The 17,217-nt window shown below is 39.6% G+C and overlaps 1 protein-coding gene across 1 annotated transcript; it reads left to right on the plus strand.

The window, feature by feature from the left end:
• The first annotated feature begins 16,061 nt into the window (after positions 1 to 16,061).
• On the plus strand, positions 16,062 to 17,006 carry LOC116865308 (olfactory receptor 52B4-like). The gene has a single exon (XM_032853578.1). The coding sequence runs from the start codon at positions 16,062 to 16,064 to the stop codon at positions 17,004 to 17,006; it is 945 nt and encodes a 314-aa protein (XP_032709469.1).
• Positions 17,007 to 17,217: the final 211 nt, after the last annotated feature.

Consider the following 17,217-nt stretch of genomic DNA (forward strand, 5'->3'; position numbering starts at 1 on the left):
TTTTGAATATATGTAGATCTCTACAATACATTTCTACATATACATTGTATTTCTTTGCACAGTTTTACCGTAGTGATTTTCAGGAAGCTGGCTTTTTCTGAGAATTTTTCTATGGCTTTGATTGTTTCTTTACAAGTTCATGGCTCAATTTTATTTGTTTCCTAAGTGTACAGCCCACTTTAATTTCCAAATCAATTAATTTTAGGGGTCGTATTTAATATAAGGTGTAGAATAAGACAATGTAAGACAACTGGAAAATAACAAAAATGTAAAGAATAACTTTAATCAGGTGAAAATTACTGATACCTTTTTTGGTGTAATGCCCTCTATTCTTTCTTCCATGTGTATATATTGATATGAAAATATGTACAAGATCTTGAAATCTTAGCTTTTACTATATATGATAAATATAATATAGTATATCATTAAAAATTTAAAATGATTATAATTTCTAATGTTTGCATAATATTCTATAGTAATATTTTCAATATAGCTTTTACCTATGTTAATAGTATAAATAAGCCTGCTAAGAACATCTTTGTCATAAAGTTCTCTGAGTTTTCAACTTCTATTTTAATGATAGATTCTTAAAATTTGAACCCCAGATTTACAAAAACAATTTTTTTATTCAGTGTTTTATTAGTTTCAGGTATACAATGTATAATTCAGCAGTTCTACACATTACTCAGTGCTCATTATGATAAGTGTCCTCCTAATCCCCATCACTTATTGCACCCGTCTCCTACCCACCTCCTCTCTGGCAACCACTTGTTTGTTCTCTATATTTAAGAGTCTGTCTTTTTGTTTCTTTTTTTCTTTGTTTTGTTTCTCGAATTCCACATATGAGTATTTGCCTTTCATTGTATGGTATTTGTCTTTTTTCGATGAACTTATTTCACTTAGTGTTATGCCCTCTAGATCCGTCTATGTTGTTGCCAATGGCAAGATATCCTTCTTTCTCATGGGTGAATAATATCTCAATGTATATATTTACCACATCTTTGTCCATTCATCAGATAAAGGTTGTTCCCATGTCTTGGCTACTGTGAATAATGCCACAATAAACATGGGAGTGCGTATATCTCTTTGACATCCTGTTTTCATTTCTTTTTTTTTTTTAACATATAAAGTATTAATTGTTTCAGGGGTACAGGTCTGTGAATCATCAGTCTTATGCAATTCACAGCATTCATCATAGCACATACCCTCCCCAATGTCCATCATCCAGGCACCCTATCCCTTCCCACACCCCAGCAACCCTCAGTTTGTTTCCTGAGATTAAGAGTCTCTTATGGTTTGTCTCCCTCCCCGGTTCCATCTTGTTTCATTTTTCCCTCCTTTCCCCCATTACACCCTGCCCTGCCTCTCAAATTCCTTATATCAGAGATCATACGATAATTGTCTTTCTCTGATTGACTTATTTCACATAGCATAATACCCTCTAGTTCTATCCACATTGTTGCAAATGGCCGGACTTTGTTTTTTTGATAGCTGCATAGTATTCCACTATCACATCTTCTTTATCCATTCATCTGTTGATGGACATCTAGGCTCTTTCCATAGTTTGGCTATTGTGGACTTTGCTGCTATAAACATTCAGGTGCACATGCCCCTTCAGATCACTACATTTGTATCTTTAGGGTAAATACCCAGTAGTGCGATTTCTGGGTGGTAGGGTAGCTCTACTTTCAGCTTTTCAGGGAATCTCCATGCTGTTTTCTAGAGTGGCTGCACCAGCTTGCATTCCCACAGACAGTGTAGGAGGGTTCCCCTTTCTCCACATCCTCACCAATACCTGTTGTTCCCTGACTTGTTAGTTTTAGCCATTCTAACTCGTGTGAGGTGTTATGTCACTGTCTTTGATCTGTGTTTCCCTAATGCCCAGTGATGTTGAGCACTTCTTCATGTCTATTGGCCATTTGGATGTCTTCTTGGCAGAAATGTCTATTCATGTCCTCTGCCCATTTCTTGATTGGATTATTTGTTCTTTGAGTGTTGAGTTTGATAAGTGCTTTCTAGATTTTGGTTACTAGCCCTTTATCTGATATGTCATTTGCAATGACCTTCCCCCATTCTGTCAGTTGTCTTTTGATTTTGTTGATTGTTTCCTTTGCTGTGGAAAAGCTTTTGATCTTGATGAAGTCCAATAGTTCATTTTTGCCCTTGCTTCGCTTGCCTTTGGTGATGTTTCTAGGAAGAAGTTGCTGTGGCTGAGGTCGAAGAGGTTGCTGCCTGTGTTCTCCTCAAGGATTTGGATGGATCAATGTCTCACATTGAGGTCTTTCATCCACTTTGAGTCAATTTTTGGGTGTCGTGGGAGGAAATGGTCCAGTTTCATTCTTCTGCATGCAGCTGTCCTATTTTCTCAACAACATTTGTTGAAGAGACTGTCTTTTTTCCACTGGACATTCTTTCCTTCTTTGTCAAAGATGAGTTGACCAGAGTTGAGGGTCTATTTCTGGGTTCTCTAGTCTGTTCCATTGGTCTATGTGTCTGATTTTGTGCCAGTACCATACTGTCTTAATGATTATAGCTTTTTAATGGAACTTGGAAGTCTGGAATTGTGATGCTGCCAACTTTGGTTTTCTTTTTTTTAAAAATTTTATTTAATTTTATTTTTTCTCAGTGTTCCAAAATTCATTGTTTATGCATCACACCCAGTGCTCCATGCAACATGTGTCCTCTATCATACCCACTACCAGCCTGGTGGCTTTCTTTTTCAATATTCCTCTGGCTATTCAGGGTCTTTTCTGGTTCCATATAAATTTTAGGATTATTTGTTCCATTTCTTTGAAAAAAGTTGATGGTATTTTGATAGGGATTGCATTAAATGTGTGGATTCCTCTAGGTAGCATAGACATTTTCACAATATTTATTCTTCCAATCCATGAGCATGGAACATTTTTCTATTTCTTTGTGTCTTCTTCAATTTCTTTCATGAGTACTTTACAGTTTTCTGTAAAAAACTTTGCCTCTTTGGTTAGGTTTATTTCTAGGTATCTTGAAATTTTGGGTGCAATTGTAAATGGGATTGACTCCTCAATTTCTCTTTCTTCTGTCTTGTTATTGGTGTTTAGAAATGCAACTGATTTCTGTGCATTGATTTTATATCCTGACACTTTACTGAATTCCTGTATGAGTTCTAGCAGTTTTGGAGTGGAGTCTTTTGGGTTTTCCATATAAAGTATCATATCATCTGCAAAGAATGAGAGTTTGACTTCTTTGCTGATTTGGATGCCTTTTATTTCTTTTTGTTGTCTGATTGCTGAGGCTAGGACTTCTAGTACTATGTTGAATAGCTGTGGTGATAATGGACATCCCTGCCATGTTCCTGACCTTAGGAGAAAAGCTCTCAGTTTTACCCCATTGAGAATGATATTCACTGTGGGTTTTTCATTGATGGCTTTGATGATATTGAGGTACATACCCTCTATCCCTACACTCTGAGGAGTTTTGATCCTGTTTTCATTTCTTTTTGGTGTACACCCAGAAATGGAATTGCTAGATCACACAGTAGATCTATTTTTAGTGTTTTTGAGATACCTCCTTATTGTTTTCCATAGAGGCTGAAAAAATTTACATTCCTACCAGTAGTGTACAGAGCTCCCTTTTCTCCACATTCTCACCAGTACCTGTTATCTCTTGTCTTCTTCTTGATAATACTTGCTCTAACAGGTATGAGGTGGTATCTCACTGTGGTTTTGATTTGCATTTCCCTGACAGTTAATGATTTGGGGCACCTTCTCATGAACTTGTTAGCCATTTGGATGTCTTCTTTCAAAAATGTCTAGTTCCTCTCCTCATTTCTCAATTTGGATTGTTGTTGTTTTTGTTGTTATTGAGTTGTATTTCTTTATATATTTTGGATATTAACCCCTTTTCTGATATATGGCTTGCAAAACTTTCTCTCATTCTGCAGGTTGCCTTTTCATTTTGTGAACTGCTTCTTTTGTTGTGCAGAAGCTTTTATGACTGATATAACCACATCTGTTAGTTTCTTTCTTTTGTTGTTTGTGCTTTTGGTGACATATTCAGAAAATCATTGCCAAGACCAATGTCAAGGAGCTTCTTCCCTTTTCCCTCTAGGAGTTTTACAGTATCAGGTCATATGTTTAAGTTTTCAATCCATTTTGAATTAATTTTTGTGAGTGGTTTAAGATAGTGATTTAACTTCATAGTTTGCATGTTTTTACCCAGTTTACATTTGAAGTAACAGACATTTTCCTTAGTTAAGAATTTATTAAAGTAATGTACAGATTTAATGCAATCTCTATCAAAATTCCAATGGTGTTTTTCATCATTGGAACAAAAAATCCTAAAATATGTATGGAACCAGAAAAGACCCTAAATATCCAAAAAAATCTTGAGAAATAATAAAGGTATAAGCATCACACTCTCTGATTTCAAACTTGAATAAAGCTATAGTGATCAAAACAGTATGGCATTTCCATGAAAACAGAGACACTGATGAATGAAGGAGAATCGACAGCCTAGAAACCTCCCCCACATATATGGTCAGTTAATTCATGATAGAGGAGCCAAGAATATACAATGGGGGAAAAGACAGTCTCTTCAATAAATGGTGTTGGGAAAACTGGCCAGTCACGTGCAAATGAATGAAACTGAATTACTATCTTATACCATATGCCAGAACTAACTCAAAGTGGATTAAAGACTTGAATATGACATGAAACCAGAAAATTCATTGAAGAAAACATAGCAGGTAAGCTTCTTGACATTAGTCTTGGCAATGATTTTCTAGATTTGACACCAAAAGCAAAAGCCACAAAACAAAAATAAACAAGTGGAACTACATCAAACTAAAATGATCCTGTGAAACAAAGGAAAACATCAACACAATGAAAATGTAACATATGGAATGAGAGAAAATATCTGGTATTCCGACAAAAAGTTAATATCCAAAATATGTATGAGTTGTTGAATTTATATAATTCAGTAGCAAAAATCCAACTAATTAAAACGTGGGCAGAGGAAATGAATGGACATTTTCCCAAAGAACACATCCAGATGACCAATAGACACAAAAAATGATGCTTAACATCACTCATCATCAGGGAAATACAAAACAAATACAAATACAAATTATCACCTCAAACCTGTTAGAATGGCTGTCTCCAAGAAGACAAGAAATAACAAGTGTTAGTGAGGATGTGGAGAAAAGGGAACCCTTGTGCACTGTTGGTGGAAATGTGGATTGGTGCAGCCACTGTGAAAAACAGTGTGGAGGTTCCTCAAGAAATTAAAAATACAACTACCATATAATCCAGAAATTCCACTGTGTGGGTATTTACTCCAAGGAAAGAAAAATACTAACTCAAAAAGATATCTGCACCCTCACATATATTGCAGCATTATTTACAATAACCAAGACATGGAAGTGACAAGTGTTCATTGGTGGATAAATGAATAAAGAAAATGTGGTGTGTATACATATATATATATATATATACTCATCATGCTATAAAATATATACATATAATATATATAATGTATATGTATACAAACACACACACACATAGAATATTTTTTCACCATAAAAAAGGAAATCTTGCCATTTATAAGAACATGGATGGACCCTGAAAGCATTATGCTAAGTGAAATAAATCAGATACAGAAAAATAAATACTGTAACATCCCAGTTATATGTGGAATTTTAAAAACCCCACCTACTGAGCTCACAGATACAGAGAACAGATTTGTGGTTGCTGGAGGCTGGGGTGTGAGTGACATGGGTAAAGGCAGTGAAAGGTGCAAACTCGCAGTTATAAAATACAGAAATCACGGGGATGTAATGTATAGTATGGTGAGTATAGTTAATCACACTGTATATTTGAAAGTGGCTAAGAGAGTAGATCTTAAAAGTTCCATCACAAGAAACTGACTGTGTGGTGATGGATGTTAACTAGGTTGATTATAGTGATCATTTGTCATATGTACAAATACTGAAGCATTATGTTGTACACGTGAAACTAATATACTGTTATACGTTGAGTAAAAATCAATTTTGAGAGGAGGAAAAAAAAAATTCATGTTTACTTTTTTACAATTGAACAGGCTGGCAATTAAAAACCTTTTTTTCACGTTTCAGAAGGTGGCGCCCTAGATCAAATTTGTAGTTTCTTCAGTGGGAGCTGGTTCTCCAAGATACAATTGGGAGGGTGTCCAGGGAGCTGGTAGCAGAGTGGTGGGAGATGTTGCTTAGCACCTGAGGCTCTGTGGGGTGCTGGGGTACTCCCAGAGGTCTGTCGTAGAATTCCTGCTAAAGTCCTGAAGCACACATCTCGAAGTGCATTTCTTTAATGCTCTTTGATATTCTTATCTGCTTCCTTTCCTTTCTGTTCACTCCCTCCACTCATGGAGGACCCACCTCAGAAATCTGGGTGCTGCTGGAGAGAAACGGGTTTCTCTGGCCCTAACCCAGACAACAGGTACACCAGGCAGTCATGGCTTTTGCTTTCCACCTCCTGCATGGGAGAAGTTGCTTCCCACTCCCTTGCTGGAGAAGTTGCCAGCTGGTGCTGCCAAAAGTTTAGCCCTTTCAGGGTCACTCTGGGAAAGGGGGTACTTCTGCGAGTTCATCCCTTTCTTCCAAACTCACCTGGATCCCGTTCCCATGATGTACTGGAATCTCCCTTCAGGCAGGCCAGAGTTCTGTAAATTCTCTTTTGACCACGGGTGTATGCCCAGTTTTGCACTCATCAGGGGTTTGGTGTTCTTTCTCTCCCCCCACCCCCCACCCATCCCACCACAGGGTCTCCAGGAATGGGGCAGGGCAGATTTGTGGACTCCTTTGGATCCACAGCCCTTACCCAGAGCCTTCCTTTATATTCAGATACACAGATGGGCTAGCTCTCCCCTGGGATCCTTCGTGTGCTATGTAGAGGCAATTTTGTTCAGTTACAGATCAGTCTGATCAGTTGTTAAAATAAAACGGGGGGCATCATGTTACCTGATTTCAAGCTTTACTACAAAGCTGTCATCACCAAGACAGCATGGTACTGGCATAAAAACAGACACATAGACCAGTGGAACAGAGTAGAGAGCCCAGATATGGACCCTCAACTCTATGGTCAAATAATCTTCAACAAAATAGGCAAAAATATCCAGTGGAAAAAAGATAGTCTCTTCAATAAATGGTGCTGGGAAAACTGGACAGCTATATGTAGAAGAATGAAACTCAATCATTCTCTTACACTGTACACAAAGATAAACTCGAAATGGATAAAAGACCTCAATGTGAGACAGGAATCCATCAGAATCCTAGAGGAGAACATAGGCAGTAACCTCTTCGATATCAGCCACAGCAACTTCTTTCAAGATACGTCTCCAAAGGCAAAGGAAACAAAAGCGAAAATGAACTTTTGGGACTTCATCAAGATCAAAACCTTCTGCACAGCAAAGGAAACAGTCAAGAAAACAAAGAGGCAACCCACGAAATGGGAGAAGATATTTGCAAATGACAGTACAGACAAAAGGTTGATATCCAGGATCTATAAAGAACTCCTCAAACTTAACACACACAAAACAGACAATCATATCAAAAAAATGGGCAGAAGATATGAACAGACACTTCTCCAATGAAGACATACAAATGGCTAACAGACACATGAAAAAATGTTCATCATCACTAGCCATCAGGGAGATTCAAATTAAAACCACATTGAGATACCACCTTACACCAGTTAGAATGGCCAAAATTAGCAAGACAGCAAACAACATGTGTTGGAGGGGATGTGGAGAAAGGGGAACCCTCTTACACTGTTGGTGGGAATGCAAGTTGGTGCAGCCACTTTGGAAAACAGTGTGGAGATTCCTCAGGAAATTAAAAATAGAGCTTCCCTATGACCCTGCAATTGCACTACTGGGTATTTATCCCAAAGATACAGATGTAGTGAAAAGAAGGGCCATCTGTACCCCAATGTTTATAGCAGCAATGGCCACGGTTGCCAAACCGTGGAAAGAACCAAGAGGTCCTTCAACGGATGAATGGATAAGGAAGATGTGGTCCATATACACTATGGAGTATTATGCCTCCATCAAAAAGGATGAATACCCAACTTTTGTAGCAACATGGACGGGACTGGAAGAGATTATGCTGAGTGAAATAAGTGAAGCAGAGAGAGTCAATTATCATAGGGTTTCACTTATTTGTGGAGCATAACAAATAGCATGGAGGACAAGGGGAGTTAGAGAGGAGAAGGGAGTTGAGGGAAATTGGAAGGGGAGGTGAACAATGAGAGACTATGGACTCTGAAAAACAATCTGAGGGTTTTGAAGGGGCGGGGGGTGGGAGGTTGGGGGAACCAGGTGGTGGGTATTAGAGAGGACATGGATTGCATGGAGCACTGGGTGTGGTGCAAAAACAATGAATACTGTTATGCTGAAAAGAAATAAAAAAAAGTGAGAGAAAAGAGAAACCATGTAGGCCACCACCGTGTTGGCATCACTTCTTCCACTGCTAAACAGATATAATTTTTTTGTCTATCCTACCTCAATGAAGCTGGAAAAAAGAACCCAAGAAAGGAAAGCTACAGGGCAAGTTAATGAACATAGATGCAAAAAGCCTCAAGGAAAATATTAGCAAATAGAGTCCCCCAATATTAAAAAGAAGTGTATGCCATGTGTAAGTGGGATTTATTCCAGGTGTGCAAAGCTGGCTCAATATCTGAAAATTGATCATGGTAATTTACCACATCAAAAGGCTAAAAAATAAAAATTTTTTACTAATTATTTTACTAATTATTGCAGAAATAGCACTTTAAAAAACTAAACACTAACTCATGGTAAAACTCCCAGGGGAGTAGGAGTAAAGAGAAAATCCTCCAGCCTGACAGAGAAAAGTCTATAAACATATCTACAGATAACATTATACTTAATGGTGATAAACTGAATACCTTCCCCATAAGACAGGAAACCAAGTAAGGATGTACTTTCTTGTCAGTCTTATTCAACATTGTACTAGAAGTCTTACTTAGTGTAACAAGAAAGGAAATACAGGATATACTAATTGGAAAGGAAAAATCAATACTATGTCTACTCACAGATGATATAAGTGTTTGTGTAGAAAATTCCAAAGAACTGATTAAAAAAAAAAAAACCCCAAAAAACCAAAACCCAAACCACTTCTGGAACCAATGAGTGCAAGTATAAGTAAGTCAGTTCTTTCCTTCCATACAACCTTAGACAATTGGATTTAAAATTAAAAGAAAAATATAATTTGAAACACTACCAGAAGGGGCACCTGGATGGCTCAGTCGGTTAAGCTAGGATTCTTGGTTTCGGTTCAGTTCATGATCATCAGGGTCTGTGCTCAGTGGGAAGTCTACTTGAGATTCTCTCCTTCCTCTGTCCCCCTCCCCCAAATAAATGTCTTTAAAAATAAAATAAAATACCACTAGGAAAACATATGGAATACCTAGGTATAAATCTAACAAAATATGTGCAAGGTATATATGTGAAAACCCACAAAACTCTGACGATAGAATCAAATAAGGTATGGAGAAATGGATAGAGATTCAGTGGCTATAGATTAGAATACAATATTGTTAAGATGTTAATTTTTCCTAACTTTGAAAGTAATTCCAATCAGAATTCCATTAACTTTTTTTAGGATTTTATTTATTTATTTGAGAGAGAGAGAAAGAAAGCATGGCCAGGGAGAGGGGCAGAGGGAGAAGCAGGTTCCCCACTGAGCAGGGAGCCCGATGTGGGGCTTGATCCCAGGACCCTGGGATCATGACCTGATTAACCAACTGAGCCACCCAGGGACCCCCCCCCATTAACGTTTTTATAAGTATTGACAAACATGATTCTAAAGTACTTATGGAAAGGCAAAAGCCAGAATAGCCAACACAGTACTAATGGAGAGCAAAATTGAAGTATTCACACTACCTGAATTCAAGACCTTCTGTAAAGCAGCAGTAATCCGAACAGGATGACACTGTTGAAGGAATCTACACATAGATCAATGGAGCAGAATAGGGAGCCCAGAAATAGACTCACACATGTAGAGTCGTTTATCTCTGACAAAGAAACAAAAGCAACTCAATGGAGAAAGGACTGACATTTCAACAAATGATTCTCTGACTTATTTCATGTAACATAATGCCCTTAAGGTCCACCTGTGTTGTTGCAAATGGCAAGATTTCATTCCTTTCTATGGCTGACTAATATTCCTGCATATGTATATGCACCCCATCTTTTTTGTCCATCTATTTATGGATACTTAAGTTGCTTCCTTCCATATCTTGGCTATTTTAAGTAATTCTGCAGTAAACATGGGTATATAAGTCTTTTTTTTTTTTTTATAAAGATTTTATTTATTTATTTACAGACAAAGATCACAAGTAGGCAGAGAGGCAGGCAGAGAGAGAAGGGGGGAAGCAGGCTCCCCGCTGAGCAGAGAGCCCGATATGGGGCCCAGGACCCTGAGATCATGACCTGAGCCGAAGGCAGAGGCTTTAACCCACTGAGCCACACAGGCACCCCTATATGTCTTTTTGAATTAGTGTTTTTGTTTCCCTTGGGTATATACCCAGAAGTGGAGTTACTGGATCATATGGTGCTTCAAGTTTCAGTTTAGTTTTTTTTTTTTTTTTTAAAGATTTTATTTATTGGAGAGAGAGAGGCAGAGATAGTGAGAGAGAGCAGGAGCAGGGAGGAGAGGGAGAAGCAGGCTACCTGCTGAGTGGGGAGCTTGATGCGGGACTTGATGCCAGGATTCTGGGATCATGACCTGAGCCGAAGCAGACACTTAACCGACTGAACCACCCAGGCACCCCTAGTTTTAGTTTTTTGAGGAATCTCCATACTGTTTCCCACCAGTAGCTGCACCAATTTATGTTCTTACCAACAGAGCATGAGGGTTCCCTTTTTTCCACATCATATTAAAGATGCTCCAGAAACACCTTATGCATTAAACACATGCATAAGGTGTTTCTGGAGCATCTTGTGCCAGAGAGTAGAGGCATGCCAAACAAAACCAAGCAAAACACAGTGATGGTAGATATTAAAGGGACACAGGAATCAACTAAAAGCTCCCAATAGCCAAATATGAAGAATTTGGGCAGCAAAAAAAAGCAATAGTGGATTATAACCCAAAGAAATATCCAAGCTCCCATACTAACATCAACAAATAATTGAATAAGTACACCAGTGTGGGGGAGAACAGAACTCCTGTGCAGAATAATTCTTACAACTTATATACTTACTCTAGCCACAAGGAAGTGGAGCAAAACTCCCCACCTATGCGTGGGCTACAGTCAGTGACTTTCCTCTGGAGAGTTCATTCTGGAAAGAGAGACGAAGAGTAACTCTGCAGTGGAGGATCGGGAAAGAAACTCAGCCATGTGAATGAAATCAACATCAGCAGCCATGAGGCATGTTATACTAAGTACCCTTGTTACAATGTGATAAAAACTGTAACTTTCCTCTGCCTTCTTCCTCCTCAAACCCTATAACCTCAGCATAATCACAAAAGGAACATCAGGCAAATCCCATTTGAGGGTCATCTTACAAAATACTCGACTTCTACTGGTTAAGCTTGTAAAGATCATCAATGACAAGGAAAGTTAGCGCAGCCTAAAGAGAAGTTACTACTAAATACCATGTGGTATTCTGAATGGGCTCTTGGAATAGAAAAAGGACAGCAGGTAAAAACTAAAGGAGTCTGAATAAAGTACAGATATTACTTAATGAAAATTCATCCATATTGTTTCATTAATTGTAACAAACATGCCACACCAATGTAAAATGCTAGCAGGGGAAACTGGGTCTATGGCAGCTGTGTACTATGCAGTTTTTCTTTAAATAGAAAGCTGTCCTAAGAAAGAAAATTTATAAAAAATAATTTGTATATTGATTTTCAGGTTATATATTTTGATTGGTAATGGGATTAATGTGTTTACTACTTTCCACTGAAACAGAAACAGGGCTATTTTACATAACAAGGCTAACATTGCATTTCTTGAAAGTAGTCCATGTGTACATGGAATCTGGTGTGGGTGTGACCAGGGAACCCTCAGGACCTGAGGCATGTGCATTCAGCTGCGGTCCCTTGGGTGTCAGCTTCCTCTGCGGTCTTTAGGCAAATGCATAAAGACTCTGCTGCCTGCTGCCTACTGCTCAGAATCCTTCGATTCATCCCATTCTAGCCCTTGAGAACTCCCTCTGAAGCAGGTGACTACTGTGAAGTGACATTTCAGGAGGAAAACCGGCCATTGTGGGGGTATGGGGCCTAAGGAGAATGGTTGAAAGTATTAGAAGATTTGTGGGGAGCTAAGTGGGTAGAATGGGAGTGCTGACAGCTGTAGGGGGCTGAAGCTCATTCCTTGCCCTCTGATTTCACAAGGACCACCTACTGGGGTTAGTGGCATATTGTCAGTGTTTCCCGATTGGCTTTCTGAGATGTGCTTAAGATATGTATGCTACATTTCTTTCAAACTCTGTGTATAGGGACATCATGCTCATAGAGTGAAACTGACTACACAGGAGTATTTTCACCTAAGGAATTGGCAGACACTATAACATAAAACAGGGCTTTTTGAAAAGAGTTTTATTAAAGGACTATCTTACCAGCACACCACTGGACCAGAGTCACAAATATGGACTTTCCCAGTAGAGTGGAAAGGGCTGTCTGGGAGGGGGAGAGGGGACACTTTGGACTTGCATCCATACTTTAGCTCTCAATGTGCCTGGCGCTTTGAGCCTCTCCAGAGAGGGTTCCACACTGACATCAGAACCTGATTACTGTAAACATTTTAGGTTCTGGAAGGGCCTTATTCATGGCTCCTATCATCACCGTTTATGCCTCCCATTCAGTGTTTATCATTACTGGGGAATCACATGGTGTATCAGTGTGCTGGATTATGGGAGAATGCATACCTTAACAGACCATTCTCAGACCTCAGAAAGTTTACAGTTGATTGGGAAACATTGACAATATGTTACTATCCCTGAGGTAGGTGGTCTGATGATCAGACTCCTCATGAAGTCAGAGGGGAAAGAATAAGCTGTGGGCACACTGACACAGTGGGCAGATAGTGAGAGGGCCCTGGGTTCGGGCAGCAACTCCACAACACAAATCAGGGATAGAACACTTGTTCAGGGGAGAGAAGATGCTTGGGTTAAGGCTGCAGAAGACTTCATGAGGCACTTGAGTTTTCTTTTTTTTTTTTTTTAAGGATTTTATTTATTTCCTTGACAGAGAGAGATCACAAGTAGGCAGAGAGGCAGGCAGAGAGAAAGCGGGAAGCAGGCTCCCCGCTGAGCAGAGAGCCCGATGCAGGACTCGATCCCAGGACCGTGAGATCATGACCCAAGCCAATGTCAGAGGCTTAACCCACTGAGCCACCCGGGTGCCCTGCACTTGAGTTTTTTAAGGTGCCCTTAAGGTGCCCTTGAGTTCCTTGAGGAACCATTCCAGTTCATGCAACTTCACCCAGAGACCAGCCCCCAAATGGCAAGCTCTGTAACAGGTATAGTTTTCCACTCCAAAGAACATTCCTGCATGCTGCTGCCAAGTTGGTATCCAATGTCCATCAACATCTGTGAACTGGTCCTCTTCACTTCTCGTTTCAGTTATTTAAGACTTGCTTTCTCTCCATCACTTTAGCTTGCTATTCCTTTGTGCATCAGACTCAGTGGCGTTTTCATATTGATTTTGATTTCTTCCAGCTTCTCTGGCAGAATGGCTTTCCTCTGGTCCCTACATATTCTTGCAGTGGTTGTGTGGCCACAGAAGGACCTGGTGGTGGGTGGTCTCCACAGCAGGCCCATCCTCACAAGCCTCTCCTGGGCTCTGTTCATGCTATTTTATTTTCAGGACAGTGTTGGCCATTTCTCAGGGGTACTATAGCAATGAACATAGGAGTGGATTTTCCTAGTCTGGAAATTAAATTTAGAGGGTGAGGGGAATAAACCTGGAAGGCCGGGGAATGAATGATTTTGTGTGATTACTATGTGCTAGGCACTGAGCAGGCATGGAGTAAATACAACAATGCATTTGTTAACTTTTTGTGGTTTTCCTCACCAGTTCTTATAGTTGGGTCTGCTTGCCCTCTATCCAGGTTCTGGTTCTTTCTTCTGCAGTGCACTGGACAACAGAACTATCTCTCAACTTCTCAGCCTTCCCCTGGCTTGGATACAGGATGCACAGAATTTTCCCTTTTTCTTTTTAGAGACATTACCAAGGAAACAAATAGCAAAACTGGTGGGGTTTCAATAAGTAATCATTAAGACTTTGCAGTATTTTTCCTGGTCTCTACCCTGTGTTGAAGAGGTAGGACATGGCTGCCTGCTGTGGGCTGCCTTTGTTCCACTGCTCTCACCCCTCCCCCCATCCTGCCCTCTACCCTCCCTGCGCGTCTCTCCCCCCCACACCCGCCCCTGGCCCAGGTCATTTCCAGTGGTCTAGAAAGGTCTCTTTTTCTTAACCCATTTCAAAGAGGAGAAAATTATGTCTAGGATATTTAGAAAAGTTTCCAGCTCTGTTCTTTAAGTTGTGACAATATTCTTGAAGCTGAAATTTCTGTTTTCAAAAGTGAGTGGTGACAGTCCCTACTGGCTGTGTTGGCAGAAGAAATGAATGCTGTGTGTGGTAAGTAACATTTTTACATTAGTGCCTAAAATTGAGAGGCTACTTTAAAAAGGTTAGTTCCTGGTGAGTGCTGTGAAGTGTGTAAACCTGGAGATTCACAGACCTGTACCCCTGGGGAAAAAAAAAATATATGTTTATAAAAAATAAAATTAAAAAAAAATTATCACTGAAAAAAAAAAAAGGTTAGTTCCTTGATCTTATTTCACTGTGATAGCAATGCATGAATACATAAATTTCTCTCACTAGGGCAAACCTCATCAAATTTTAGTCTTTGCTCCCTTTTTCCATCCTTTCCCTTTTCTATATGGCTGTCAGATAAATATATCCAAAATGCTTTCCGATTTCAAAACAATTTATGGCTGACCATTTTTCGTAACTGACGAAATCTGTTCCCTTTAAATAATATTTGGAGCCAATCTACTTTTGTTGCCATTTTTTTCCCAATTGCTCCAAATTTGCAACATCACAACCTCACAGAACTGAAAGCTGCTTTAGACATATTTTGCATTTGTAGGTCAAACATTTTTTTTTTTAAACTCCAAGACAACTTCTCTTGATTCATCACTTGACAGTCCCTTAACTTGAAGACATCCTACTTTATTTTCAAGGTTAAGATCAGATAAGAAATCATTCTTTTTTTTTTTTTTAGTTTTTATTTATTTGTTTGAGAAACAGTGAGAGAGAGCATGAGTGAGTGAGTGGGAGGAGAGTCAGAGGGAGAGGGAGAAGCAGGCTCCTCGCTGAGCAGGGAACCCAACATGGGGCTCTATCTGAGGAGCCCAAGATCGGGACCTGAGCCAAAGGTAGATGCCTAACTTACAGAGCCACCCAGGTGCCCCTGAAGTCCTTCCTAAGGCCATTATAAATATGAATAACAAGAATTACTTCTATTGTGTTTCCATATTAAAATTTTCCTGTATAACTAATATTGACTTAATAATTTAATTTTATTAGTTATGTAAATATCTGTTTTATTTATGAGCTTAAGACCTTGTTCAGAAAACAAAGCATATCTTTAAAAATTCTTTGTTTATTTAAAAAATGTTTTCATTTAAATTCTAGTTAGTTAACATAGTGTACTATTAGTTGTGAGTGTGTAATATGGTGAGTCAACACTTCCATACATCAGTGGGTGCTGATCACAACAAGTGTCCTCCTTCATCCGCATCACCTATTTCACACATCCCCCCACCCACCTCCCCTCTGGTGACCATCAGTTTGTTCTCTGTAATTAAGTGTCTGTTTCTTGGGTTGCCTCTGTATCTCCCTCTTTTTTCCCCTATTCTTGAACAAACTGTCTTATTTACTGTTGGTATCGTAGTTCCTGGCACTCTCAAAATGGAATAGCATTAAGTAGATGTGAAAAGCCCTTGGTAACAGCAAAGAAAATCTTTGTGTATAAACTGAATTTTCCTCTTTGTGAATAGGAAGGTCTGTTCCAGGCATGACTGCCTTAAACCACACAGGGGTTAGCCACACGGTCTTCCACTTACTGGGCGTCCCCGGGCTAGAGGACCAGCACATGTGGCTTTCCATCCCCTTCCTCATTTCCTATGTCGTCTCCCTGCTTGGGAACAGTCTGCTCATCTGCATTATCCTTACAAGTCGCAACCTCTGGGAACCCATGTACCTCTTCCTCTGCATGCTGGCCGGAGCAGATCTCATTCTTTCCACGTGCACCATACCTCAGGCCTTGGCCATCTTCTGGTTCCATGCTGGGGAGATCTCCCTGGATCGTTGCATCACTCAGCTCTTCTTCATCTACTGCACCTTCATCTCTGAGTCAGGGATCTTGCTGGTGATGGCGTTTGACCGCTACATTGCTATATGCTACCCCCTGAGATACACCACTATTCTTACACCTGCTCTGATTGGGAAAATTGGAGTGACTGTCTGTCTGAGAAGTTACGGTACAATTTTCCCTGTAATATTTCTTCTGAAAAGATTGACTTTCTGCAAAAGTAACATCCTCCCAAACACAGCTTGTAAGCACATTGTCTTGGCCCATGCTTCCTGTAATGACATTCGAGTGAACATCTGGTATGGGATTTTTGTCCTAGTGTCAACAGTGGTCTTAGATATTGTGTTGATTTTTATTTCATATGTGCTGATTCTCCGTGCTGTTTTCCGCATCCCATCCGGAGATGCTCATCACAAAGCTCTCAATACCTGTGGTTCCCATGTCTGTGTCATCGTCCTTTTTTATGGGCCTGGGATCTTTACAACCCTTACTCAGAGGTTTGGACACCACATTGCACCCCACATTCATGTCCTACTGTCCAATGTCTGCATTCTGGCTCCTCCTATGCTAAATCCCATCATTTATGGGATTAAGACCAAACAGATCCGAGACCATGTGGTTCATGTGCTATTTACAAAGCAGAAATAACTTTGATGTTGGAAGCTGGCTTTTTTTTTTTTTTGTTAGCAATTCTCTCCATGCATAAAATGAGCTTCAACACCAGCATATGACAGCGGGTCAGATACTACTCAAATGCCATCAGGTTACGTTGCTGTTTCTAGTGATTTCAGTGTGATTTTGTACATGTTTCTTCCACAGTCTCTAAGCCATCATTAATAATTATCATTAAGTAATTATT

The sequence above is a fragment of the Lontra canadensis genome, unplaced genomic scaffold, assembly GCF_010015895.1.
Source record: "Lontra canadensis isolate GAN:19392208 unplaced genomic scaffold, GSC_riverotter_1.0 scaffold7, whole genome shotgun sequence".
Lineage (NCBI taxonomy): Eukaryota > Metazoa > Chordata > Mammalia > Carnivora > Mustelidae > Lontra > Lontra canadensis.

What these genes read in the sequence shown, in the direction of transcription:
- LOC116865308 (XM_032853578.1), top strand. Translation starts at nt 16,062, where the DNA reads ATGACTGCCTTAAACCACACAGGGGTTAGCCACACGGTCTTCCACTTA.